Genomic DNA, 24,581 nt, shown 5'->3' with positions numbered 1-24,581 from the left:
TGGTTCCATCCGCTGTCTGTGACCAAACCTTGTGTAATCTGATTGGATGTGTGCGCGACGCTAATAATGTAGAACTTTGTGGAAGGCGCGCGGGTCCCAGCGATTACTCTGGAACACTCGACGACTGATGTATAAAAGCCGACGCGCTTGACCCGCTGATCAGATTTTCGACGATCGCCGAGTGTATTTGCCGCTATCGTTCTTTGAGTGTAGCCTGCTTTTGACGGCACAAGTTCGCCCAATAAAACGCTAATTTCGTTGATCAGTTTTTCTGCCTTCTTCACCGTCGCTACCACGTGACAATATGAAGGCAATCTTATCTAAATATATTCGCGCAAGCCCACGCGCAGACTTCACGGCGGCGACGCTAGATTGCACTGCGTATCCATAGGAATGCGCGAGAGAAACCCCGGCGGCACACAAGTCTCGTGCATATGAATAACATTGTTCGGCGGTGGAAATACGGTGTCTCACGATATTGCTGCAGTGCTAACCGTATTAACGTCGAAATCCATCTTGAGATAGGCTCTGCCGTAATCTTTTCAGTCTGTGAATCAGGGGCCGTCTTTTCGTTATCTTTAGCATCTAGAGAATGTAATGACATCATATAATATGATCATTAAGTGTGCAATATAATCTACAAAGCTTTCACGTAGGCGCAGGGCGAATGTTATGCTTAACCTGGCATTCCGAAATGTCTGCGTCGGTTTTACTATTTTTATGCAGAATAGCTTGTGAAGGTAGCTTTAGGCTTTCTATTGCCGAGCGTTGGCCGCCCATAGAGAGAAGGCCTTCCAGGGAATGTCTTTCGGCGGCGCAGACGATAAGGCCTATAAAGAATGGTGTTCGTCCTACACTAAGCCCGTCTACACGGGCCCGTCTGCATGAGCCTGTGCGGCTCTAGTAGGAACAACGGACTCATGAATAATTTTCATGCTTGGGCAATGGATCCATGTGTAAGTGCATTTTCGTATTGTTTCTTTTCATTCATTTAGTTTTTAATAAAGCCACTCCCTCACTCACTGACACACACCGAACTCAATGGCAGCAAGGCCTCAACCTTTCTCGATAAGTCTGCTTAGGTTAGTTTGCCTTCGACGCGAAGGTCATCGAAAAGGAATAAAGGCATCTAGAAAAGAGCTCCACTATTACATGATAATAAACTGAGTATAAATACAGATAAATAAAACGTCGCAAAATTAACAAACTATCTAAGGGAGAACAAAATAGAACAGGCGGCAGATGTATTCCGGGAAAATTGGCGTCGTGTGCTTGTGCTACATTTGCTTAAGCCTGTTATACCAATCGCATCATGCATACTATACGCTATTTTGATGCCTCAGTGTTCTCATTTCAGTATGGAAGGCTTAAGGAAAAGCCTATGGTGCTATTTTTGATACACTCGTCTGAGTGCTCAGTTGCGGGCACTTCAGCAAAGCAATTGCCGATTAAATAACTGCGATATTATCTAGTTCATACCTAAATAGCTATTTCGTTGTTTTTTGCATGTAAATCTACTCTGCATGCCGAGAAATAAAGCCGGACAAGTTTTTATAACGTTACTTGGGGTAGAACTGCATTTAGGCGTTACAGGGTTGAAACTACCGCACCTCTGCATGATGTCAGTATTACAAGCGGCAATATTGTGCCGCGTCCCTGCCCCTTAACCTTTTCTCAGTTCCTTAGTTGCACTTTATTGAGTGTGTTGCTTTTAAAAAGTCGTTCAGGGTCGTCGGTTTTAACGTTTCACACGATAACACAGAAACGTACAAAAATCATACGTTTGCACGAACTGACCCCGATGCACGGAATTTAAAACCCATATAAAACCACTGATAGGGTCAAACACTTCGGATGGAGATGGGTAATTCAGCCATCCGGCAAAAAACGATATATATATATATTTCTTGCTTTTACTACTACTTCGGTACTTTATATCTACGTTACAGTGAAAGCTTTGGCATACGCACGTTTTTGAGGCATCGTTTCTGTTAATGATCTGTTTATGTTTATTCATGCTACTCACATCCAGAGTGTAGGTGAGAGAGAGAGAAGCAGAGAGAGATGAGGAAGGCAGGGATATTACTCAGTCAAGAGTCCGGTTGGCTACACTACGCTGGGGGAATGGACAAGGGGAAGAGAGAGATGGGGGAGAGAGAAGGGTGGTAGCAATGGGCGCGCAACACTAGTGGTGGTAAAACCGAGAAAAACGCTTGCAGTGCGTTTGGAAGCAGATTACCGAAGACATGTCATTTGTCAAATATTATTTGCGCCGTTTTCTAGGAGCTTATAAGGTTGGTTATCATAATTAACACCTAACGCAATGTGAAGACAAACTTTATTACCGAACTTAAAAAACATAACAACAGGTGTGACATCAGTCTGTCACAAGCAAGTACTGATTAGATCTGGCTCCCTTCCAGCGCTGTAAATGCCGCACTCAGCAGCCATCCTGTAGAAGACAGAAGACGTGTCCAAAAGCAGCGTTTGCACGGAGTCGAACTCTCGAACTTTCCCGTCTTCGAGCACGAGTATTCTGCAAGAGAGGAAATGAAAAAAAAAAAGAAAAAACTACAGACAACGCTCAAGATGTTTATTACTTGTATGCATTCGTGACCTAACTTCTGCCCGAGGTCATTACTGTGTGGGGGCTCGCAACGATAACGAAGAGTCGGCTTGCACGGATAGAGCTTATATCATACGGGACGCCGAAATAACGCACATCACAATATGCACTCTGCCAAATTTCACCTAATTTACACAAAGAGAGCTACACGTTACAGAACAAATAGATGCAAGGATTCTATGCCCCTCGAGTCAGAGTGGCACATACCGATTACGGAGGACTGACGAAAAAATGGCTACCGAGTGGCAAGGGTTGTGATCCTCTCCAGTGTGCGAGACAAGAATAGATGCATGCTGATCAATGCTCTATGTTTTAGCATTTTTGTATTTGTTTACTGTAACATTTATTTACTTTCACTTCATATGATCATCCAACCTTTAATTTGAGAACGCATCGTTACTGATTTCGTTTAAATTATTTTACCCTGCTTATTTATTTTTTTTACCCTGGCATCGCCCGATTCATGGCCGACCCACCCGAGTAGATTGGGCGATTTTACTATGGCCTCACCGCAGATGTCGTGCAGTTCTTATTTTGTTGCCTATGAAACCTGCAAGTAATGCGTCCAAACGTGGTAATAAATTGAACCCACTACGAAATGCGGTCGGTGCGTGAAATTTCAGGGCAAATGAGGTAGTGGTCTATAGCTGTAAGTGACATGCGTACCTGGCGCTCCCGTTTAGCTAGGCGACACATCTTACGTCAAACATCTAAAATGCGACTTGTATCTTTAGCACAACAGAAATACCATCTACAGAATCACCGATGGAAATCCACAGCATGTAACTCGCGTTGTAACTCGCATGCAGAAATACTAAGAAGAAGGTACATCGAACTAGGCAATCTCACCTTAATTGTACACGGTCACAACGCATCTCATTGTCACCAGTGCGCCAAACCTTTCACGAGTTAACGCTATAACAGCAAAAAAGTCTGGAGGTCTCCCGTGTAGTGTATCACGGTCACGCGGCTGAGAGGAACGTCAGGTGCCTACGCATCGAGTTCGCATGTGGGTCACACATGTGGGTCACACAACTCCTGTAACCTTAAACACCGGAATCGCGCCTCCGTCTCACCTGTCGTAGTCGAGGACTGTGTGAATGCGGTGTGCGACGGTGAGGAGCGTGCAGTCTGCGAAGGCCTCCCTCAGCGCCACCTGGATCAGGCGGTCTGTGTCGCCGTCCATCTGTGACGTCGCTTCGTCCAGCAGAAGAATCTTGGATGCGCGCAAGAGGGCCCTGGCCAGGCACACCAGCTGCCGCTGTCCAACACTGCGAGGCGGGCAATTGCAATTAGAGAATCAATACCTCTCTTTCGACGGAGGATAGAGGCGCTTTGAGCCGTGACGTCAGAAATCCTGGCTGGACTCCCGGGCTAAAAGCTGCAAGAAAACCGCTTGACGGGGCCCAGGAGACAATGAATATTGAGGTCACATAGATAACAGTAGATTAGGCGGCCAACAACTACTCCTGTAACCTTCAAACACTTGTATGTCTGCCGATTTAGAGCTTGATATTAAGATCACTAGAGATAACTTTTGTGCTCATGTCTGCGTGCGTCGACCGTGTGGTTGCGCCGTCACGATATGGTAATGAGGGGGAACGCATAGAGATCGTGTACTACATCAATCTCGTGGACACCTAAACTAATCTCCTTCAGGCTCACATATAACAAATTTGTTGTTTGCCAATAATTGGTCTCACTTAACCTCTAAAATTGCTATTGATAGGTAGTTTAAGAACACTACAAAAAGTTGTTAAACATATATTTTCGCATTGTGGCAGGATACTGGCGCTCTTTGGCCACATTTGGCCCTTGATCCAGAAAACACCACATTCATCATCAGGATACTAACAAACACCACCTAAAATTTTCGATGCGCGTACTCCGAAGTGACGCGACTTCTTTGGCTGCTTTATGTGACAAAATTATTTTTTTTGAACGCACAATACTTGTCTGCCTTAAAAAAAAAAGAAAGCGTTAGTGGGTTTGCACAGGACACACTTAAAGATGAACTACATGGAAAATGAATCACCAGCTCTAAAAATCAGGACTGTTAGCTGTACTATAGTTGTCGTAACACTCATTTTAGCGCAAAAGTTAATATAAGGGCGAACTTCTGAAGTTCTAAACTTTGTGAAGCACTTCAGAGCCAGAGCGCAGATGTTTTGCATTGAATTGCGTTAGTGGTCTAGTATGTGGTCTAGTTTTTACACAGCAGCTCTGAAACGAAAATTGCAACACAAGAGGATGCCCGCCAGTTGGTAGAACTGCCGTGATAACGATGACAAGGAAAAATAGCGAAAATACGTTAAAAACTTCCTTTAAACGCGTGTGAATTGCAAACCATGTTTTACAACAAAGTGATATGATGCATAACGAAGTAAAGCAAAAAACAATACAGAATAACGTATAAGTAATCAACAAATTATTAAGCTAATGAATCGTTACTGTACGCTTGAATAAATATGTTGACACTGTTAAGAAAGAATGAGTAAACGACACATCATTCGATTAGTATGAACGTGCCGCAACTTTTCAGGAGACGAAGTCCTGCAATACCAGAAATTGTTCAATTCTTATTTCGTGTACACATTGGAAAACTTGAAAAATAGCTTATAATTGTTGTGTATGGTTTTATAGAAAGCGCAACAAAATCATATGCTTTGCAATGCATCTGAAGTCACAACCTCGAAGCGCAGCTGATTGATTATGCCAACGTTTGGGCAGAAAACTTTGTAGGAACGAAAATTCTAGAATTCAAATTTTCAACAAGTTGATTTGCCGAGTTCGTTGATTTTGAACACAACTTGAAGCAGCGCGAAAAAGACGAGGAGAGGAATCAAAAACGAGCAACAGAACGAGCACTGAAGTCTCAACTGAAAATTTTATTGAAGGAACAACCATCTTTATACCATGCCAAAAAACGCCAACAAAACCCAAAAGCGTGCTTCACAAACTTATAGTGTCACAAGACAATATGTTTTTGTTTTTTGCTCGCAAAATGCACACACAAAAATAAAGAGACATTGTAGAAGCTTACCGCGTTGCTAAACCAGAGGATAAATGTGTCAGCGCAGCGTCATTCGGTCTAATAAAACTTGAGACACACTTTTTTTAGGTAAACCCCTGTACAATTGTGGACTGTACGCGTGCCCATCAACCTTTTGGTTCTTGTTAGCGTTTTTTGACAGGCTTTAAAGCTGGTTTTTTATTCAAGAAAATTTTGAGTTCGTAGTTTAGCGCTCGTCCTGCCGTGTTTGTTTCCACACCGCCCTCGTCGTCTTCGCGCTGCTTCAATTTATACCCAAGATTTCACGTGCTATAATATTTCGGGACAATACATCAGACAACTTCTTGCCGCTACTTCATCTTTTCGAACATTTGACGATCGGTGACTTGAATTTGGTGACCGGCAAATTTGAACTCGGAGGTTTACCTGGTTCTTGCTCGCCGCAACAAGGCATGTATTGGCTGCGCTGCGTTACGTTCATGGTGCGCTTTGAGGCAGAGCTAGCTGCTTACATTATTCGACACGACTCACATGCCTTTGTTGCGGAATTATGTGCAAGAACTATCATATGGCGCTCGCACTTGTCATTCGCAATAGTAAGACACGATGTCCCGTGAAATAATCCAGGAGCGTCTGTCCACTGATCTCGATTGGGAACTTGAGCCCAAAGCGTCCTGCTTAGCAGCTATTTGCGATGGATGGATGGATGTTATGAGCGTCCCCTTTGGAATGGGGCCGTGGGTTGCACCACCAAGCTGTTGCTATTATACTGCCTAATGTCCTACCTAGGCTAAAAAAGAAAAAAAGAAAAAGAAAGAAAACCGCAAGATGAATTCCCACTACCAAATTTTCTGACCCCCTATTGTGAACTTTGTTGTTGTACGTCTCCGTATTTTGCTGTTTCCCCACTTTTCTTCCACCAATCTTCCAATCGCCTCCAAGTAAATGCTCGCCACCTAGCGGCGGCGCCGAGAAACAGCCGATCCATGTTCAGGCTTGAAGCGAAAGGGTGTCTCCTATCACGACATGCACTTAATGCCTTGTAGTTCTCAAATTAGTCTTGATGCCACTGCGCACAAGCCCGAAAATGACAAGAAAAAGACGGAAGTCTAAATGATTATTTTGTGTATTATGCGTGTCATTGCGGTGGAAAGGTAGCAATGAACGAGTTCTTTTTTCGAAAGAAAGAGACGATGCGCACCATCTGCTGGTCTGTTCGACACACTTCCTACAGATCGACTTGTTTTTGCTTGCGTTTCAAATCACAGAGTGGACTTTGTTTGTAAGCAGGCGTCTTGATGAATTATAGCGATGTACACCTAAGCTTCATTTGGCTTAGGCGCCGATTTCTTCTAAAACCACTTCAGTGCCACAAGGCCGTGTGTGCAGGCTGAATGCTTTCTGCATCGTGTGCGCAGAACATGTACACAAAATACATTTGCCGTGAAACCATCTTCGAGTGCTCGAACTGCAATGGCTCGCATGACGCCGCTTCTAAAGGCTGCCCTCAAACAAGTACGCTATCCTCAGAGAAATGGTGCAGAAAAAAAATTTACTCGTCAACCCGGCCCTGCGAAAGTGGATATGAAGCGAAACTGTTGAAAACCATCCCTACAACTGCTGAAGGGGGTATGCAGTGCTTTATTGCTTTAGATTAATGGTAGTGACAATCGCTTTGTGTTAGCTGTGGTACACTGTGATGGGTTCCGCGACCACTTTCTCTACATTCGCGGCCAAGACTAAATACAAACACGATCCGTACCACGCGGTACAGACTTTGGCATGCAGCAAGCCGCCACTAATCGTATTGCCGTTTTTTCCTTTTGCGGCTCCTCCTATTCACATTGCTCCTCCGGAGCCCTATGTCTTGCCTACCCATAGCGGTGCCGCAACACCAATGAAATTAGTTGCTAGGCTGCTTTTTTATATATTGCTACGGGCATGCTTGGAGTATAGAAGATTGTATTTACGATAAATATATATAAAATGAGTCAGAGTAGTTAGGATGGCTGACCACCAACAACACGTAGGAGCCAGCGTCCCACGATCTTCTTCTTCCTCTGTTCTTTCATCCTTCCGTAACAGGACCCCCGGGTGGTGAAGCGCCGTCTCGGCTCATGTTAGGCGAAGAATTACGAATGAATTATGGCTTCAGCCTCTAAACGAGGACGACGTCAACAGGCTTCGACTTCAGGATGAATCAAACTGTAGCGGCGCAATCTCGTAATTTACGTCGTTAACTTGACGTAGGACTTCATAAGGCCCTATGTAGCTATGGAGAAGGTCCTCGGAGAGGCCAACTCAACAACACAGTGACAAAAGGAGCACCCAAGCACCTGGCGCGAACTTAACATCGCGATGGCACCGGTCGTAACGCTCTTTTTGTATATGCTGCGAGGCTAATAAACGAGATCGGGCGACTTGACGTGCCATGTGAGCGCGATCAATGATTTCCCGAGCGTGCTCAGTTGCAACACGTGACACAGAAGGGAGGATGGTGTCAAACGGTAATGTGGAGTTGCGACCATACAAAACATAGAAGGGTGAATATCCTGTGGTGTCATGTCGGGACGAGTTATACGCGAACGTCACGTAGGTCAGCGTGGCGTCCCAGTCGCGGTGATCGTTGGAGACGCACATCGACATCTCTGATTGTTCGGCTGAGATGTTCCGTAAGATCGTTCGTTTGTGGGTGGTAGGCGGTCGACAGCTTGTGCTTAGTGGCACAAGAGCGGAGGAGGTCGTCGACAACTCGTGACAAGAACGAACGGCCGCGGTCTCTAACTGTCGAGGTGCATCGTGGTGGAGAATGACGTCGTAGAGGAGAAAACTGGCGACGTCTGTTGCGCAACTGGTCGGCAACGCCTTTGTTATCGCCGAGCGTGTCGCGTAATCAGTAGAGACGGTGATCCACTTATTCCCTGTAGTCGAGGTCGGAAAAGCGCCAAGCAGGTCAAGGCCTACGCCAAGGAAGGGTTCAGAGGGAACTTCAATTGGATGGAGTCGTCCGACAGGTGGCAAGGGAGGTTTCTTCCGGCGCTGACACAATTCGCAAGTTGCGACATAACGACGCACGGAGCGGTAGAAACCCGGCCAAAAGAACCGGCGTCGTACGCGTTCGTTTGTACGCAAAGCGCCAAGGTGTCCCGGCATCGGTGCATTGTGAAGTTGTTCGAGAGCGACGGATCGCTTATGACGAGGAAGGACAAGGAGCAAATGAGGGCCGTCAGGGTTGATATTGTGGCGGTAGAGGATGCCGTCATGCAGCACGAACATGCGGCACGTACCGTCGGTGCTGCCAGATTGCGCTCCTGCGATTATGGACTGTAAGGATGCGTCGCGTTGTTGTTCAGCGCGCATGTCGGTCATGTCAGTCAAGTACAGCACGAAGGTCACCGGATCATGAGCAACAGGATTGGGAGGATCCACGGGGTGACGCGAGAGGCAGTCAGCGTCTTTGTGGAGGCGTCCAGACTTATGGTTGACAACAAACGAAAATTCCTGGAGCCGCAAAGCCCAGCGACCAAGCCATCCTGTCGGGTCCCGGAGGGAAGACAGCCAGCAGAGCGCGTGGTTGTCTGCAACGAACGCAACCGTGCGGCCGTACAAATATGGCCGGAACTTGACGACAGCCCGAACTAAAGCCAAGCACTCGCGCTCGGTGATGGAGTAATTTCTCTCGGCAGGTGACAGCAGGCGGCTGGCGTATGCTATCCCGCACTTGGTACCATTCTGTTGTTGGGTTAAAACAGCGCCGATGCCATGGCCACTTGCGTCAGTGTGGACTTCGGTCGGTGCAGATGGATCAAAGTGGGCAAGTATTGAAGGTGTGGTCAGAAATCCGATGAGAGCGGCGAACGCGTGAGCCTGTTCCGGGCCTCATCAGGATGGCGTGTTCTTCTTTACATCTGTCAAGTGCAGAGGAAAGTCGGCGAGGTTTTGGGCGAAATGGCGAAAGTAAGAACACAGGTCGACGAAGCAGGGCATGTCAGAAGCAGAGCGTGGCACAGGGAAACTGCGTACGGTGTGAACTTTTCCGTATTTGGTTGGACACCGGATGCGTCAACGAGGTGTCCCAACACGGTAATCTGATAGTCCCTGCATTGGCACTTGGAGGAATTCAGTTAGAGGCTGGCTTTTCGGAAGACCGCAAGAATAGCAGCGAGTCACTCACGTAAGGTGGCTGCCGAACGTGGGAGAAGAATAGTAACGTCGTCAAGGTAACAGAGGCAGGTGGTCCATTTGTAGCATCGCAGAAGAGAGTCCATCATACGTTCAAATGTCGCAGGAGCATTGCATAGGCCAAAGGCAATGACTTTGAACTAATAGAAACCACACGGCGTGATGAAGGCCTTCTTCTCGCGGTCGATTTCATCAACTGAAATCTGCCAGTAGCCGGATCGAAGCTCGATGGACGAGAAGTATTTAGCTCCGTGCAAGCAGTCCAAGGAGTCATCAATGCGTGATAGTGCGTAGACGTGTTTTCGCGTGATTTTGTTTAAGTGGCGATAATCGACGTCACGTGGGTCGCGCACGTGGATCGACTAGGACCTCTTTCGCTAGACTCGCGCCTCACGACTCCCTCCAGACACTGCCCCGAACTTCGAGACGTGGACGGCTCAGCTCAAGGCCGACGTCGTTAAGGCCACGAAAACATTTAGCACGGATATGCCAACCGAGAAGATGGACAGCCGCCTCGCCCACTTGCTCGAAGCCAAACAGTCTCTACTGACACGATGGAAGAGCCAGCGTCTCAACCGCAGGCTCCGCAAACGCATTGCAGAACTGAAACCGACCATAATGGAACACTGCAGCACCCTATCCAAACCGCAATGGGACGAGGTGTGTAACTCCGTCGACGGACAGGTCCGCAACGGGAAGACGTGGAACCTCCTCGAACACCTGCTCGACGATACCAACACCCGCACGAACCAGCTCCACTGGCTCACCAAAGTCCTTAACCAGGCCAAAGGCACCGCTTCGCCGGATGACATCGTCAAAACACTCGTGCATACGTACCTTCCGATACCCACAGGCCCGCCGACCCTACATCCCGATTACACAGGTACCGACAACAGCCTCCTAGACGCCGAATTTTCCGTCGAAGGGATACGCCGGGCTCTCCACGAACTAAACGGCCGTTCCGCCCCGGGCCCCGATGGCATAACCAACAAGCTCCTGCGGAACTTAGACGACCCCTCGGTCATCTACCTCACGGGCGCCATCAATGATGTGTGGGGGCGGGGCGAGTTATCTGATGCCTGGAAACTCGCCCAGACGATCCTCATTCCGAAACCGGGCAACGCGCCTGGCGTCGATAACCTTCGCCCCATCTCGCTCACGTCGTGCGTGGGTAAGGTGGCGGAGCATGTCGTACTCAACAGAGTCGGCTGATATCTCGCAGACCAGGACTGTTACACACACCACATGATCGGCTTGCGACCCGGGCTCTCGACTCAGGATACGATGCTTCTTCTGAAACACCAGATCATAGACGCCGGGGCTACTTGGGGCACCCGCGCCATACTCGGCCTTGACCTGGAGAAAGCTTTCGATAACATCCAGCACTCGGCAATACTAAAGGCGATCACGGCCTTAGGGCTCCGGCTACGGTTCTACGAGTTCGTCCGCTCCTTCCTAACCCGTCGCAAAGCCGTGCTCAGTGCCGGAGACCTCACGTCGGAAGAAGTCGAGCTCGGACAGCGTGGCACACCCCAAGGCTCCGTCCTGTCGTCGACGCTGTTCAACCTGGTGATGATTGGGCTCTCGGAACGTCTGTCGAAGATACAAGGCCTCAACCATACGGTATACGCGGACGACATCACAATCTGGTGCTCCGCGGGGTCGGACGGCTTTATCGAATCCGCTCTGCAGGAGGCAGTCGAAACTGCCTAATCCTACCTCGACCACATGGGCCTCAAGTGCTCCTCCGCCAAATCGGAACTGTTGTTGTACAGCCCAAAACGACAAGGCAAAAGGCCTAAGGGATGGAAACCACCGACCGAGCGCAACATCACTGTCTGCACCAGAGACGGTCGCCCAATCCCCAGGGTCGACTCCATCCGAGTACTCGGAATGATTATCCAGGCGGGCGGATCAAACATCCAAATGGTCCACAAGCTGGCGACAAAGACGGATAACGCAATACGACTTGTACGCAGGGTGGCCAACTGTCACCACGGCCTCAAAGAAGACAATCTCCTGCGTCTCGTACACGCATTCGTCCTATGTCACTTCACCTACGTCTCAGCAATGCATAAGTGGAAACAATCGGAGCGTGACAAGCTCAATACACTCATCCGAAAGGTAGTGAAGCGGGCCCTTGGGCTCCCGATCACGACGCCGACCTATCGACTCCTCGAGCGCGGGGTGCACAAAACCCTCGAAGAGATCGCTGAGGCTCAGGAGAGAGTGCGGATGATACGACTGACGATGACGAAGACCGGCCGTCACATATTGCGCGAGCTCGGGTACTTCCCACCGAACACCCAGTATCCACCGGAGCTTACGCTATTTCCCCGCGAGCTCCGCGACCTGATCACGATCGCACCCATTCCGCGAAACATCCATCCGGAACACAATCGAGGCAAGCGCCTAGCCCGGGCCACCGCGTTCCTCAAACGAATAAACAAGAAAGCGGACGACGTCGCTTTCGTGGACGCCGCCGCCTACCGATGCAACCGAGCCTTCGCCGCGGTAGCGGTCTCGTCCTCGCAACGGACTTCAAACGCCGCCACGGTACGCACACGTGATCCCGAGGTGGCGGAGCAAGTGGCCATAGCCCTGGCAATGCTGGACGATAAGCGAACGACAATATTCAGCGACTCAAGACCGGGGATCAAAGCGTTCGAATAGAGGAGTCGTCTCTGTGAAGGCGTTACGCGTCCTCTGCGGCGCTGATTCAAGCACCCTCAAACACCAGACCGTCATTTGGTTTGCCGCCCCCCTGGGTCGGATCCCGGGCTTTCCGCCCAACCTCAACGAGACAGCCCACGACGCTGCGCGCGCGCTTACCGACCGCGCCGTCACCCCCGGGCAACCACGTCTCGATGAGTTGGAGGCGAACAGGGCCGCCCCAGTAACCTACAGTGAAATAACCAAACACATTTACTTGGGACGACGCCTCTTTCCGCCCCCACACTCCAAACTAAACAGGCCGCAGGCGCTAACGCTACGCTTATAACAGACAGATACCTATCCAAACGCCGCCACCTTACACATCATCTACCCGGACGTCTACCCAGACGATGCGTACCCCTCGTGCGGGGTCAAGGTGACACTCGCACACGTGCTCTGGGAGTGCAGAAACGCTCCGCCCGACTCTACCTCCGACAAGTGGGAGAAGACCATATGAAGGCCGCTCCTACAAGACCAGCAATGGGCCGTCCAGCAGGCTCGCGCAGCGGCCGCCAGGTACTCCCTGTCAGTCCCTGCGTGGGACACGCCCACTGCGCGCTGACGTGCGTCCTGCAGGACTTTTATTAAAGTTTTTTCAATCCAATCCAATCGACACGAAAACGCCAGGTACCATCTTTCTTTTTCACAAGGACGACAGGGGAAGCCCAAGGACTGGCTGATCGCTCGATGACCCTTTTGCGGAGAATTTTGTCCACTTCTAATTCGATGACTCGACGTTCAGCAGGCGATACACGATAGGGACGTCGACGAATGGGATTCGCGTCTGCAGCGTTTATACGGTGCTGAACAACAGATGTTTAGCCTAAAGGCCTGTGGCCGAAATGAAAGATGTCAATGCACGTTTCAAGCAGGAGACCTATGTCCGTGGCCTGTGCAGAGGTGGGACCAGGTGCTATCGTTTTCGCGGAGTCATACGTAAAGGAACCGTAGCTGTGTGTTGCAATAGGTTCTAATAAATAACTCTCGCCATTCAGACTCTCAATATCAAATTCGGAACCATTAGAAACAATGGCCAAGAACATGTTGGCCGTAATCGCTTGGAGACACGGGCTGAAATTCAGAAGCGGTAGAACGACGTCGTTATTAGTAATCGCGACCAGCGTATGTGGAACGACAACGTTCCGGTTAAAAAGCACGTGGATGATGGGGCGAAGCACATATTCCCCGTCAGGAAACTGTGGCTGGGCGGTCAAAGTAACGTAAGTAACTGCCTCGGGTGACAGACGCACATCGTGAAGCAAACACAAGTGCGGGGGAGTGGTGCTCAGAACATCGGCGACTTGAGGCAGTTCCAACTGAACAACGCCGGTCGCGCAGTCGACGAGAGCAGAATGAATGAATAAAAAGTCCAATCCAAGGATAACGCCGTGAGGGCAGTTGTCGATCACAGCAAAGAGTACAGAAGTGGGGCGGCCGGCTGTACTTAAACGCGCAGTACACTTTCCAAGAACAACCAGCATGCCGCTGTCAGCCGCACGAAGCACTCGGGCAGGTGCTTGGGTGAGGACGTTTTTTAAACGTCTGCGTAGGCTAGCACTCATCACAGATACATGGGCTCCAGTGTCGACGAGTGCTTGGTCAGGTACACCGTCTATTTTAACGTGAATTACACTTCTCCTTGTGGGCACAGACAGAGTATTTGCTGCAGCAATCGGTAATGTAGCGCCACCTCCGAGGGCTGCGTTTCCTAGTTTTCCGAAGGGGTTGTCGGCACCGTTAGACTCGGCGGTTGGCGAAACATTGCCGGCATTTCCATCAAAACGGCTCAGGTTGGTCGGCGTGCGAGGTGTCGAGGGCCATGAGTTGCGACAGAATCGGGCGACATGACCAAAGCGGCGACAGGTGAAACATATCAGCTGGTCGTCCGCAGTTATACACTCAGTCGGGTTGCGATAACGCGGAGAGAAGCGTCGGGTGGAGTGAGAAAAGTAGAAGGGCGTTTGTTAGCTCTGGAATTGGCGACAGCACACACAGACTGTAAGCCAATGTTTTCAAGTTCCTGGCGAACAATGACTTGTACGAGGGGAACTGAAAATGTGGTAGCATCAGGGCTACGCGAACAGAAAGCTGCGGGCGCCATCGCATACAGTTCACGTCTAACGATTCGCACCACGTCCTCTGATGGCGACGAATGCTGCTGTGTGGGTTGATCTTCACACGTCGACGTTGCAGCAGTATTGGGAAGTCTGGCGAGTTGTTGCAAGATGCGTCGGCTTTTGGGCTGCTCGAATTGACAGCACTCTTTGATGATTGCATTAATTGTAGAGCAGCTCTTGCACATGAGCAGATTAAATGCGTCGTCAGCAATACTCTTAAGCACGTGACTGACCTTCTCAGATTCTGCCATGTCGTGATTGGCTTTACGACAAAGTGCCAGCACGTCCTGAATGTATGAGACATAGGACTCCATGGGGGATGGGGTACAGGGGGCTAGCTCCGGCTTTGCGGCAATTTTATGGCTGGCAGGTTTGCCAAACAAATCTGTCAATTTCTCTTTGCATTGGTCCCAGCTGGTTAGCTCCTCTTCATGGTTTTCGTACCACACCTTTGCCGTGCTTTTTAGGTAGAACGACATGTTAGCTAGCATAAGCGTAGGGTCCCATCTGTTGATTCCACTCACACGTTCGCGCATACCAACCCACTCTTCAACATCGGCGCCATCAGTCCACCAGAAAGTTCTGGGATCCTTCGGTTGCACAACCACATCTAAAGGGGACAGCGACGTAGCGGGAGATGGTGACGTTGGTGGCGGCAATGACGTTGATCCCGAGTGCTCACCGTCATTCATGGAGCGGACGGTGATGCGACGTCCACTGCGGAGCCCCGTTTCCAGCCGTGGTAACCCGCAGCTCTCACCAATATGTTAGGGGATGTTGGGAGCATAGAATAATATATATATATATATATATATATATTGTCACGTGGTGGTGGCGTTCAAGAACACAGTAGCCGTACTGTGAAAGACAAAACTAACTTTTATTAGGCGAACCTGTGCCCACAGAAACAGGCTACACTTATAGCACAACGATAGCGGCGAACACGGTCGGCGATCGTCGAAAATCTGATCAGCGGGTCAAGCGCGTCGGCTTTTATACAGCAGTCGTCGAATCTTCCAGACTAATCGCTGGGACCCGCGTGTCTTCCACAAAGTTCTACACCATTCGAGTCACGCGATGAAATCAGATACCACAATGTTCGGCGAGAACAGACAACGGATAGAAGCATCGATAACATTCCAAAAACTTCCTATAAATACAGGCGCGTCATGCGCTGTGCGATAGCATTTGTTAAGCGGTGAAACATGGTCACCCGGGAAAGATCAACATGTACACGTGTCAATATATATATATATATATATATATATATATATATATATATATATATATATATATATATATATATATATATATATATATACATACATACATACATACATACATACATACATACATACATACATACATAATGAGTCAGAGTAAAGATAGCTGGCCGCCAACAACACAGAGCAGCCAGCGTGCCGCGATCTTCTTCTTCCTCTTTTCTCTTTCATCCTTCCGTACCAATACGAAAGGCTAGTGACGTCACTCCTCACATCGCAAGCTGCTGCCGCCGCGGAAGCTTGTGCAACAGCAATCTTTACCGGGAAATGGATATGTATATGTGTTTCACATTGTTACCAGGAGCGCCTTATCATGAATGACGTGGTTTGGATGCTTGTTTCGTGCTTGCTATTTAGTGAAACTAATACTGTGCTGCATGTTGTACATGTGATACCAAAGAAGATATCCACTTTTCGCTTCAATCGCGGAATGCTCTTTTTTTTCGTGAGGATGATGTGACGAAATACCCTGACCAAATGGAGGCTAACAGCTTCGCTGTAAAATTCGACATATGGAGACGCCAACACCGACGACGTTGGGAAGTCTCATAGGCAGAATACGGCTGCTGCGAAGGTGACGTCTACATTTTCAGTAATTCTCTCCAGCGGCGTACTCATCGAAATTGAGGGCACATCGGATACCAAAGCAGACGCTGCTTCGGTATCCGATGTTCCAAACAATGGCCGGCACTATCGTACGCAAAGGTTGTCAAAGAATCGCAGCGTGCTGCCCCTACTCTTACGTGCAGCACAAGTGCTAGTGAGATACCAATTGCGGATAGACATGCTGTATTCGCGCTACGGTCATTGACGAACGTCATCCGTGTATTCTTAGGCAACCGGCACACTACGTCTGCTCAAAAGGCGATATATGTACTGGATATACAGAGTGCAGCGCTGGCATCCCCTGAGCAAAAGTGTGCACGACGACCAATCATAATTTCGGGCACAGAAAATTCAAATGTAGCCTCGCCGATCGTCAGCAAAGAAGATTGTGCGATTCCTTCGCACAAGCCTGGGCGAACCACTATAAATACTTCAGCGTGTTTTGATTTGACTTGCCCATGGGTTCTTCTCTTCCTGATGTTCTTCTGCTCTGTATTTTTCATCTACTTTTGTTCTTCCTTTTGTTCCTCCTCCAGCTCAAAGTAGGAAACTGTATTTTGCTTTGTTCTTCGCTCCCTCTTTCCTGACAATCATCTTCGATGAGCTCTGCGACAACATTTACCTGTAACAGTGCGTCTAGCGTGACATTATAGAAAGAACGAGTAGCAACTCCCCCACTTTTCAGTCTTTCTGAACCACAGCACAACTCACTCCCAAGACATGCGCTACAAGAACGCCCTCTATGGGTCTTGCTGTGCCGCGCGCGTATTTTTAATACGTTATATCACAGCCTGACTATGTCCGTGCAGTGCCTTTGTTTTTTTTATGTAATAGGTATAGCCATTATGAGAAACTTGTTGCATTGGCGGCGTTGCGCATCCCCATTGACAATGTCGTAGCAACCCAGTAGCCACGATTGTCAGACCATTTCATGCAATGTCAGGCAATGCTGAAATTGAAGAAAAAATAACACAGAAGACACCGGAGATGGCGTGCAGCCTGGAGCAGTTACTTCCCCGGAGGTATCGTAAGAACTAATTTCACCATCAGAACATGTTGCTACAACTCTTCAGTTTGGTCTCACATTGGACTGCACTTCCACTGCTTGTTCATAACTAGAATAAACGTGCTCCTTCGGATACCTCGACAAATGGTGAAAGCGCAGCGTACACTTGAAGTACACCCCAAAAAAGAGTTACCGCAACTGTCTCTTTTCTTCGAGTACATATAGTTTTTCGGTTTGTGACATTCTCAGCGATAGTCGTACGAATGTGCTACAGCATCTGCCCTCACTTGCCAATATATTTTTTGCTGGAATGACATCTAAAATATGTGGCGCTATGGCGATAACTATAAATAAGTTTTATAACAGCTTAGCTAGAAACCTTGCTCACCTAAGGTTGTTGCCACCATCCGTAATCTCCAGAAGCAGCCCCCTGACGTCACCGACGACTACTTTGGCAAGGTGTGCTTTCTCAAGCGCTTGCCAGATTTCTTCGTCTGTGTGGGAATTTGTAGGATCCAGGTTCATTCGCAGTGTGCCCCTAACCATGCTTGGGTCCTGAAAATATGACACAATTTTTCTGAGTGCATCCCAGCTATAAAACAAAACGCGTATTTCTACGTAGAAAACAGGACCCGTAGACGTCCCAAATAAGAGCGTTCCCTCACTGGCAACACTTCAGGCACTCACTGTTATTGATAGCTATTGGCGTTAAAGCACAACCATTCCAGTGATGGCCGATAATGGATGACAGTTTCATATAAAAAGTTCTTTGACTTCTAGCTCAGCAGAGACCTTTATTGTGTCCTTCAAAAAAAAAAAAGAAAACCATTGTCAAAGGCGTTTACGTTAAATAATGTGCTGTCTTTCTTACCGTTATTACAGGAGGCTACCTGTGCTAAATTCTGCTAAGCAGAATGCAAGAACGTATAGAAAAGTTATATATAGTATATGTCAGCCCTTTCGAACCCTTTCTTGAGGCCTTATACAACAAATTATCTCTTTAGTACGGGCTAAAGGCTCCGTTCTATTTGTTCCCAAATTTCCATCATTATAATCCTTTATTAGCATTTAAAGACGGCTGTTCGGGTGTTACATAAGGGGGAGCGTAAACAAGAGAAAGGGAACGCAAGAAAAATACACAACACTTATTTTAACCGTTCACAGTTATACAAATGCAACATATGTTATACAAAAGAAGGTCTTGTTGTCAGAGACTATTGCAATCACACAGAGTTCCAAGAAAAGCACAGCTGAAGGGTAAGTAACATCTGTCTTCCTATACATTTTATTATAAGGTCACCTCTGCTAATTTTTTCCTCCTATTGAAAGCCAAGCCTTATAGTGGGGCTGTGCGTCATACATCAGCTGTTTTGAACTCTCTTGTAGGCTCAAAGGAGAAAGTTATTGCAGGTTACAATGGTCAATAACATTTCACTGCCGGCTTAATGCAAGCTCACACTGCGTGTTAAAGGCAAAGCACTTCGAACGCTACAAGTAAGCCACAGCAGCGGACACATTTGTGACAGCCTTCAAAGCACCTGATTCAGTATATACTCCCACGCATAGCTTAAGATCATTACTCAGGGGCGTCATTCGCAAGAGTTAAGGCATTGGTCAGTGTTAAAGAAGTCGCGTAAAAAGTTTTGTTTTTTTAGTATTGAGGGGACTGGTACAGCAATTACCAGGTTTCAGTTGTGCTCATTGTTAATTTACAGAAATCGTCTGGCTCTAGATGTGCTGCACACTCTCAGACAAGTAAGCGGTCAAAAGCCCCACGAAAATGATCGGTAGTACGTTCAGTAAGGTAATGCAGCACTTCGGGATCCAACGCCTCATAAATCAAACCATTTGAGCTAAGGGACAGTTGCTGGTCGTTATTGATGCGGAAGCGTCAAATCCGGAGCATCCGTCCGGAGCAGCAAAAGGACACATGAATTCACATTGGCTGCGGCGCCACGTAACGAGCGCGCGCCTCGACGAAGCAGAGCGGGGAAAGGGTAACACCTGCTGGTGCACTAGCGCGCCAGGTGTTGCGTGAGGGGCGGGTGCCTTGTCGCGCACGGCGTCGAAGGCATGCCGCGCTGGCACCGCAGGCTGCTGCCGCTCTGCTGGCTCGGGCAGCACGTACCGCTATGGAACATTACTCGCAGCGCAGAACTCGAGGGACCGTTGAGTTGTTGAGTTGAGTTGAGTGGTTGTAGGCTACTGGGGGGATTAGCCTTGCAGTTGCCGCCGGCAATCGCTCCACCGTAGCGACGCTTAAAATAAATAAATCACATAAATCAGACACAGACCTCACAACTACAATTGGTCACTCCTAAGTTCACCATGTGGAGGCCAAATCCGTGTCCAGCAGGTAATTTAAAAGGAGGCGAGAGACCCCCTTCCTACACAACTGGTTACCGCGCGGTAAAACAATGTCCTGAAGAGAACTGTGAGGAATTCCTGTCTTCTTGAGGGACCCGAATAGCACACTCTTTTCCTCGTTATACAGAGTACAGCAGATAAGGTAATGTTCTATGTCACCGCACACACCACACGTTGAGCATAATGGAGGCAACGCCAGGCCAGTCTTATACATCCACGCAGGGTACGAGCAGAGCCCGTGCGAATGCGGAGCAGTGAAGTGGCTTGGTTTCTTTGAGACCGTTGATCACACGTGGCTTGTGAGGTGAGCTCCACAAAGAACTGAAGTGGCACAACACCGCTTCTCTGAAGAGTCTCTTGTCCTCTTGAGGCACTTTTCTCAATGGATTCCCAAACAGCGCTCTAAGGGCGAGGCTGTCCGCCATATCGTTGCCTATGATACCTATGTGCGAGGGTACCCATTGGAAACGTATGAAGAAGCTTTGATATGGAGATTGAGCACCGAGAGTAGGGAGCTAAGCCATAAGGCATCAGTAGGGAACCCGTGCTTTAACCTTTGAAGGACAGATTTTGAAACTGTAAGAATGATAACAGGTTGAGGCGCACAAAACTGTGGCTTCTTTAGAGCTGCCTCAATGGCAACGCTTTCGGCCGTTGTGGAGGGCACGACTGCAGTGAAGCGAACAGACCAATCATACTTCAAAGAAGGAATGTGAAAAGCAGCTGCACTAGATCCTCTGACCTTGTCCACAGAGTCATCAGTAAAACTTTGAAGATGACGTGCATATTCAGTCTCAAGATGTTCCAGTACCAGCGAACGCGTTGCTGCCAAAGGAGAACTCCGCTTAGAGCGAACGTGAAGAATTTCAACGAACAGCCGAGGCTCGCGAATGACCAAGGTGGTTTCAACCTCTTAGTTTGACCTCTAGCGTCAAGACCCAGGTAACCAAGAGTATTTAGTGCCAAGTACGCTTGGGACTCAGATCTCTTTCGAAGGCGCTGTAGAAGGGCTCGCCCGGCTACCGCCTGTATGAGGTGGCCAATTTGCATCAATAGCTTTTGTGAAGCGACTAGGCTAAGAGGTCTCGTTAGAGACCCATAAAGTACTGCATTGTTCGGAGCAGCTTGCGGTACACCAAGAGCCCCCCTTAGGCCCTTTCTGTGCAAAACCTCAAGTCGTTCCAGCTGTGATATTGAGTGGGAAATTAAAGGGAGCTGTTACATTATTCGACTCGTCGCCAGTGTACCGTGCAACCTGATCATTGAAGAAGGGTGATTTCCCCATTGCTCACTTGCAACTCTGCGGATCAGATTGAGACGCGAAGTTAGTGATGTCACCACCGAGTCCACAGCTCGTCGCCACTGTAGACGGTAGTCAATAATGACGCCCAAAAAGCGCTTGTGCGTCAATTGACGAAGGCAAGATGATCCAGGTCTATCTTCAGCCGCGCATACCTTCTTCCTCTACCTGGAAACATGATGAAGCCAGATTTTCCACCGAGAGGGTCAACCCAACACCTTGAAGGTAATTTTGAACTGAAAGTAATGCCTGTCAAGCTATGAGAGCTAAACGCTTGTGTTGACATCCGGTTAACAAAAGACAAATGTCGTCCACATATATCGACATGTGGACATGCCTGCAATGTCTTTGCACTTCAGCGGGACGACCAGCCATTACAACATTAAAGAGCGTTGGTGAAAGAACACTTCCCTGAGGTACACCTCGCGATACCGCCCTGCCACTCAGTGCTTGTGGTACTTCCAAACCACACTTATATTTTATGATCACTGATAAATAAGTGAATGAATCGCATAAGATAGCCCTGTACGCCCATGGCCTGCAAACTATTTAGTATTGAGCTCTGAAGGACATTATCATAAGCCTTTGATACGTCTAGGAAAATAACTAGCGTTGAAAGGCCGAAAGCTCTATGATGTTCAATATGGCCTATCAAGTCCAAGACGCTGTCTTGCGCGCTTAAACCTGTTCGGAATCCAGTAATGCATGTTGGCAGAGCCCTTCTATCTTCGAGCCACCAAGATAAACGCCTACTTGCCAGCTTCTCCATGAGCTTAGCCACACACGACGTCAGTGATACAGGACGATACGCGGCCAAGTCTGTCATTTCTTTGCCGGGATTCAGCACTGGGAGAACACAAGCCCCCTTCCATGAAGGAGGAACGTCGCCAGTTTCCCAAACTCAATTAAGATAGCTTAGGAGCATCTTCCGGTGTTCCAGAGGTAGGTTCTGCATCATCTGGTTGGTAATGCCGTCAGGACCTGGTGCACATCGACGCCGCAGGCTGCTGAGTGCTGTCTGTAGCTCTCGAATTGTGAACGGAGCGTCCACCACAGACGTAGATGTTGCAGGCAGAGCGCAGGGATGAATTCCTGAACTTGCACTTACAAATGTATTTGCAAATTCCTCTGCCAAGCACACGAGAGGTTTCTGCTTGCGCAGTGCAAGCGCTTCGAAAGGTTTACCAGGACGAGAATCACCAGCAAGACTGCCAATGTCTCGCCAAATTCTCGTCATCGGTGAGAAAACAGTCAAGCTAGCGCAGAAGGACGCGTATTGCGACCTACAGAGCTTCTTCGTATGGCGTCGAATGGCAGAGTTAAGCCTATGAAAGGTCGTCTTCAAGGATCTGCTGTTCTTCTTCCGCATCAGTTGTCGCTCCGCCCTTCTGCGCGCTGCGCAAAAGGTTCCTTAGTTTTAAATCCGGAGCCTGAAAATGATTAGGCAACTTGACCGCTGTGGTAGCAGCCATCTTACGAGAAATCATTTTGTCTGTCACATCACCAGAAACACATGCAAGTTGCTCCCTGTATTTGTCCCAATTAACAACATGGCTAATTTTAAAGCCGCGCATGTGGAAGTCGGCAGTAAACACTAAGATTTGATAGTGATCCCTTCCCATGCGGTCAGGTGCAGTTGACCACTTCGCGCAGACGTCAGGTGAATGCAAGGTTAGGTCTATAGATGTGGCTGGGTCTGGAGACCGGAAGAAAGTGGGACTTCCGTCATTGGCTCCGCACAGATCCAAACTGTCGATAACTTCTACAAACTTGCGTCCGCAGAAATCTGTGTTCCGGTCGCCCCAGACAGAGTGATGGGCATTTAAGTCACCGCAGATAATTCGTGGCGCTGGGCAACAGTTACAAAGCTGTTGGAGAAACAAGTCCATTGCTACCTTCTTCCGCGGAGACACGTATACGGATGGAACAGAAAGAGTTTGGAAGCCAAGCCGTATCCTCACAGCTGCTACCTCAATACTATCGGTGCAAGGATCGGTGACGTCCAAAGCCACATTAGGAATCTCTCTTCGTATGTAAAGGGCAGCACTTCCTGCGGGAAATGACTTTATGCTGCAGTTCTTGTGGCCGACATATCCAGCCAAAGATCTCCCGCTTGGTAGGCCAGCCTCCGAGAGGGCCAATACTGGAACACACATATCTTTCAAAAATAATTTAAGTTCTGTTAATGTACTTATAATGCCAGCGCAGTTCCATTGCATAATAAGCGGCCCTTTTCGGTGATATTTAGTTGCACGAGGTTGAAGAAGACTAGCCATATTATAAGGTAAAGGTCGCTGCGAAGGCGGCAATCATGCACTCAAAGGAAAGAACGAGCTGTAGGAAGCTCTTCAGGGTGCCAGTCCGCATCGCTTGAATATATGAACGCAGGACTTCAAACAAAACTCGCAGAAGGTCGGACAGATCCTGATTTTTGATTTTGCTGTACGCACTGCCTCACAACTTCAACTAAAGATGCGGACTGGGACCCACTCTTGGCCACTGCAGCTGGTTTCTTGATCTCTTTTGAGGCGAGGGAATGCTCTCCATGTCGTCGAGGCTGGCTGTTATCTGGTCGCTGGGGAACATGGACGCCTTTTGCTGCAGCAGATCGAACAACCGACTAAGCCACAGAGGACTTTGCCGTCTTGCTAGGCTCAGGTGGCCCGCTGACGTGGCTTGTTACCACGCTACGAACTTCTGACTCTAACCCAGGGAATTCAACTTCAGAATCTAACGTCGGGAACTCGTCACTTCCAGGTATCGACTTCTCAGTAGGTTGTGGTTTGGGACCACTAATGAAGGACACTCGACAGTGTAAGGTGTTTACACGGAAGGGGCAGCCACCGAAGCTCGCTGGATGGTCACCATCACAATTAGGGCAAGCAAAATCTGCCTTGCAGGCTTTGTAATCGTGGGCGCCACCGCATCGTTTGCAACGCTGATCTTTGATGCAAACTTTGGCGACATGCTCAAAGCGTTGGCACCTAAAGCATCGTGGAGGAGCTTCAAAGGATTCTTTGACTGCATGCTTGGTAAAACCGAGGTCAATTATTTTCGGGGCGCTCGGTGTTTAGAGCAAAAGTTATCACGACAGAGTTAGGTGGTTTCGCTGTCCATTCCTTTTCTTGAGTCTCCACCCGGCGCATCAGACCTTTCACGTGCAGAACACCTTGCGGTTTCAAGTAGTCAAGAAAGTCGCTTCCCGAATACCACATTGGTACTCCCCTAATAACGTTGTGTTAGTCATGTAGGAGTGGGGCAACCGGGCTTTAACTCTTATGTCACCAATCTGAAAGCACAGGAGAAGAAGGTCAACTTGCTCTTCCGTTGCGATATCTGGATAAAGAGCACCTTGCGTGTTGAAGC

General features: G+C 48.5%; 1 protein-coding gene across 1 annotated transcript in view; it reads right to left on the bottom strand.

The window, feature by feature from the left end:
• Window positions 1-2,323: 2,323 nt before the first annotated feature.
• Window positions 2,324-24,581, bottom strand: part of LOC142592664 (ATP-binding cassette sub-family C member 2-like) — an 87,880-nt gene continuing 65,622 nt past the window's right edge. Inside the window, exons 10-12 of the mRNA XM_075704230.1 lie at window positions 17,937-18,103; window positions 3,703-3,897; window positions 2,324-2,536 (exon numbers count right to left, since the gene is read on the bottom strand). Of these exons, the coding sequence (XP_075560345.1) occupies window positions 2,386-2,536; window positions 3,703-3,897; window positions 17,937-18,103 (513 nt within the window). The 3' untranslated portion in view covers window positions 2,324-2,385. The remainder of the gene's footprint in view (window positions 2,537-3,702; window positions 3,898-17,936; window positions 18,104-24,581) is intronic.

Source organism: Dermacentor variabilis, chromosome 9 (assembly GCF_050947875.1).
Source record: "Dermacentor variabilis isolate Ectoservices chromosome 9, ASM5094787v1, whole genome shotgun sequence".
In the NCBI taxonomy this organism is placed as follows: Eukaryota; Metazoa; Arthropoda; class Arachnida; order Ixodida; family Ixodidae; genus Dermacentor; species Dermacentor variabilis.
The sequence above is the reverse complement of the archived record's forward strand: the minus strand, read 5'-3'. Positions and strand labels throughout refer to the sequence as shown.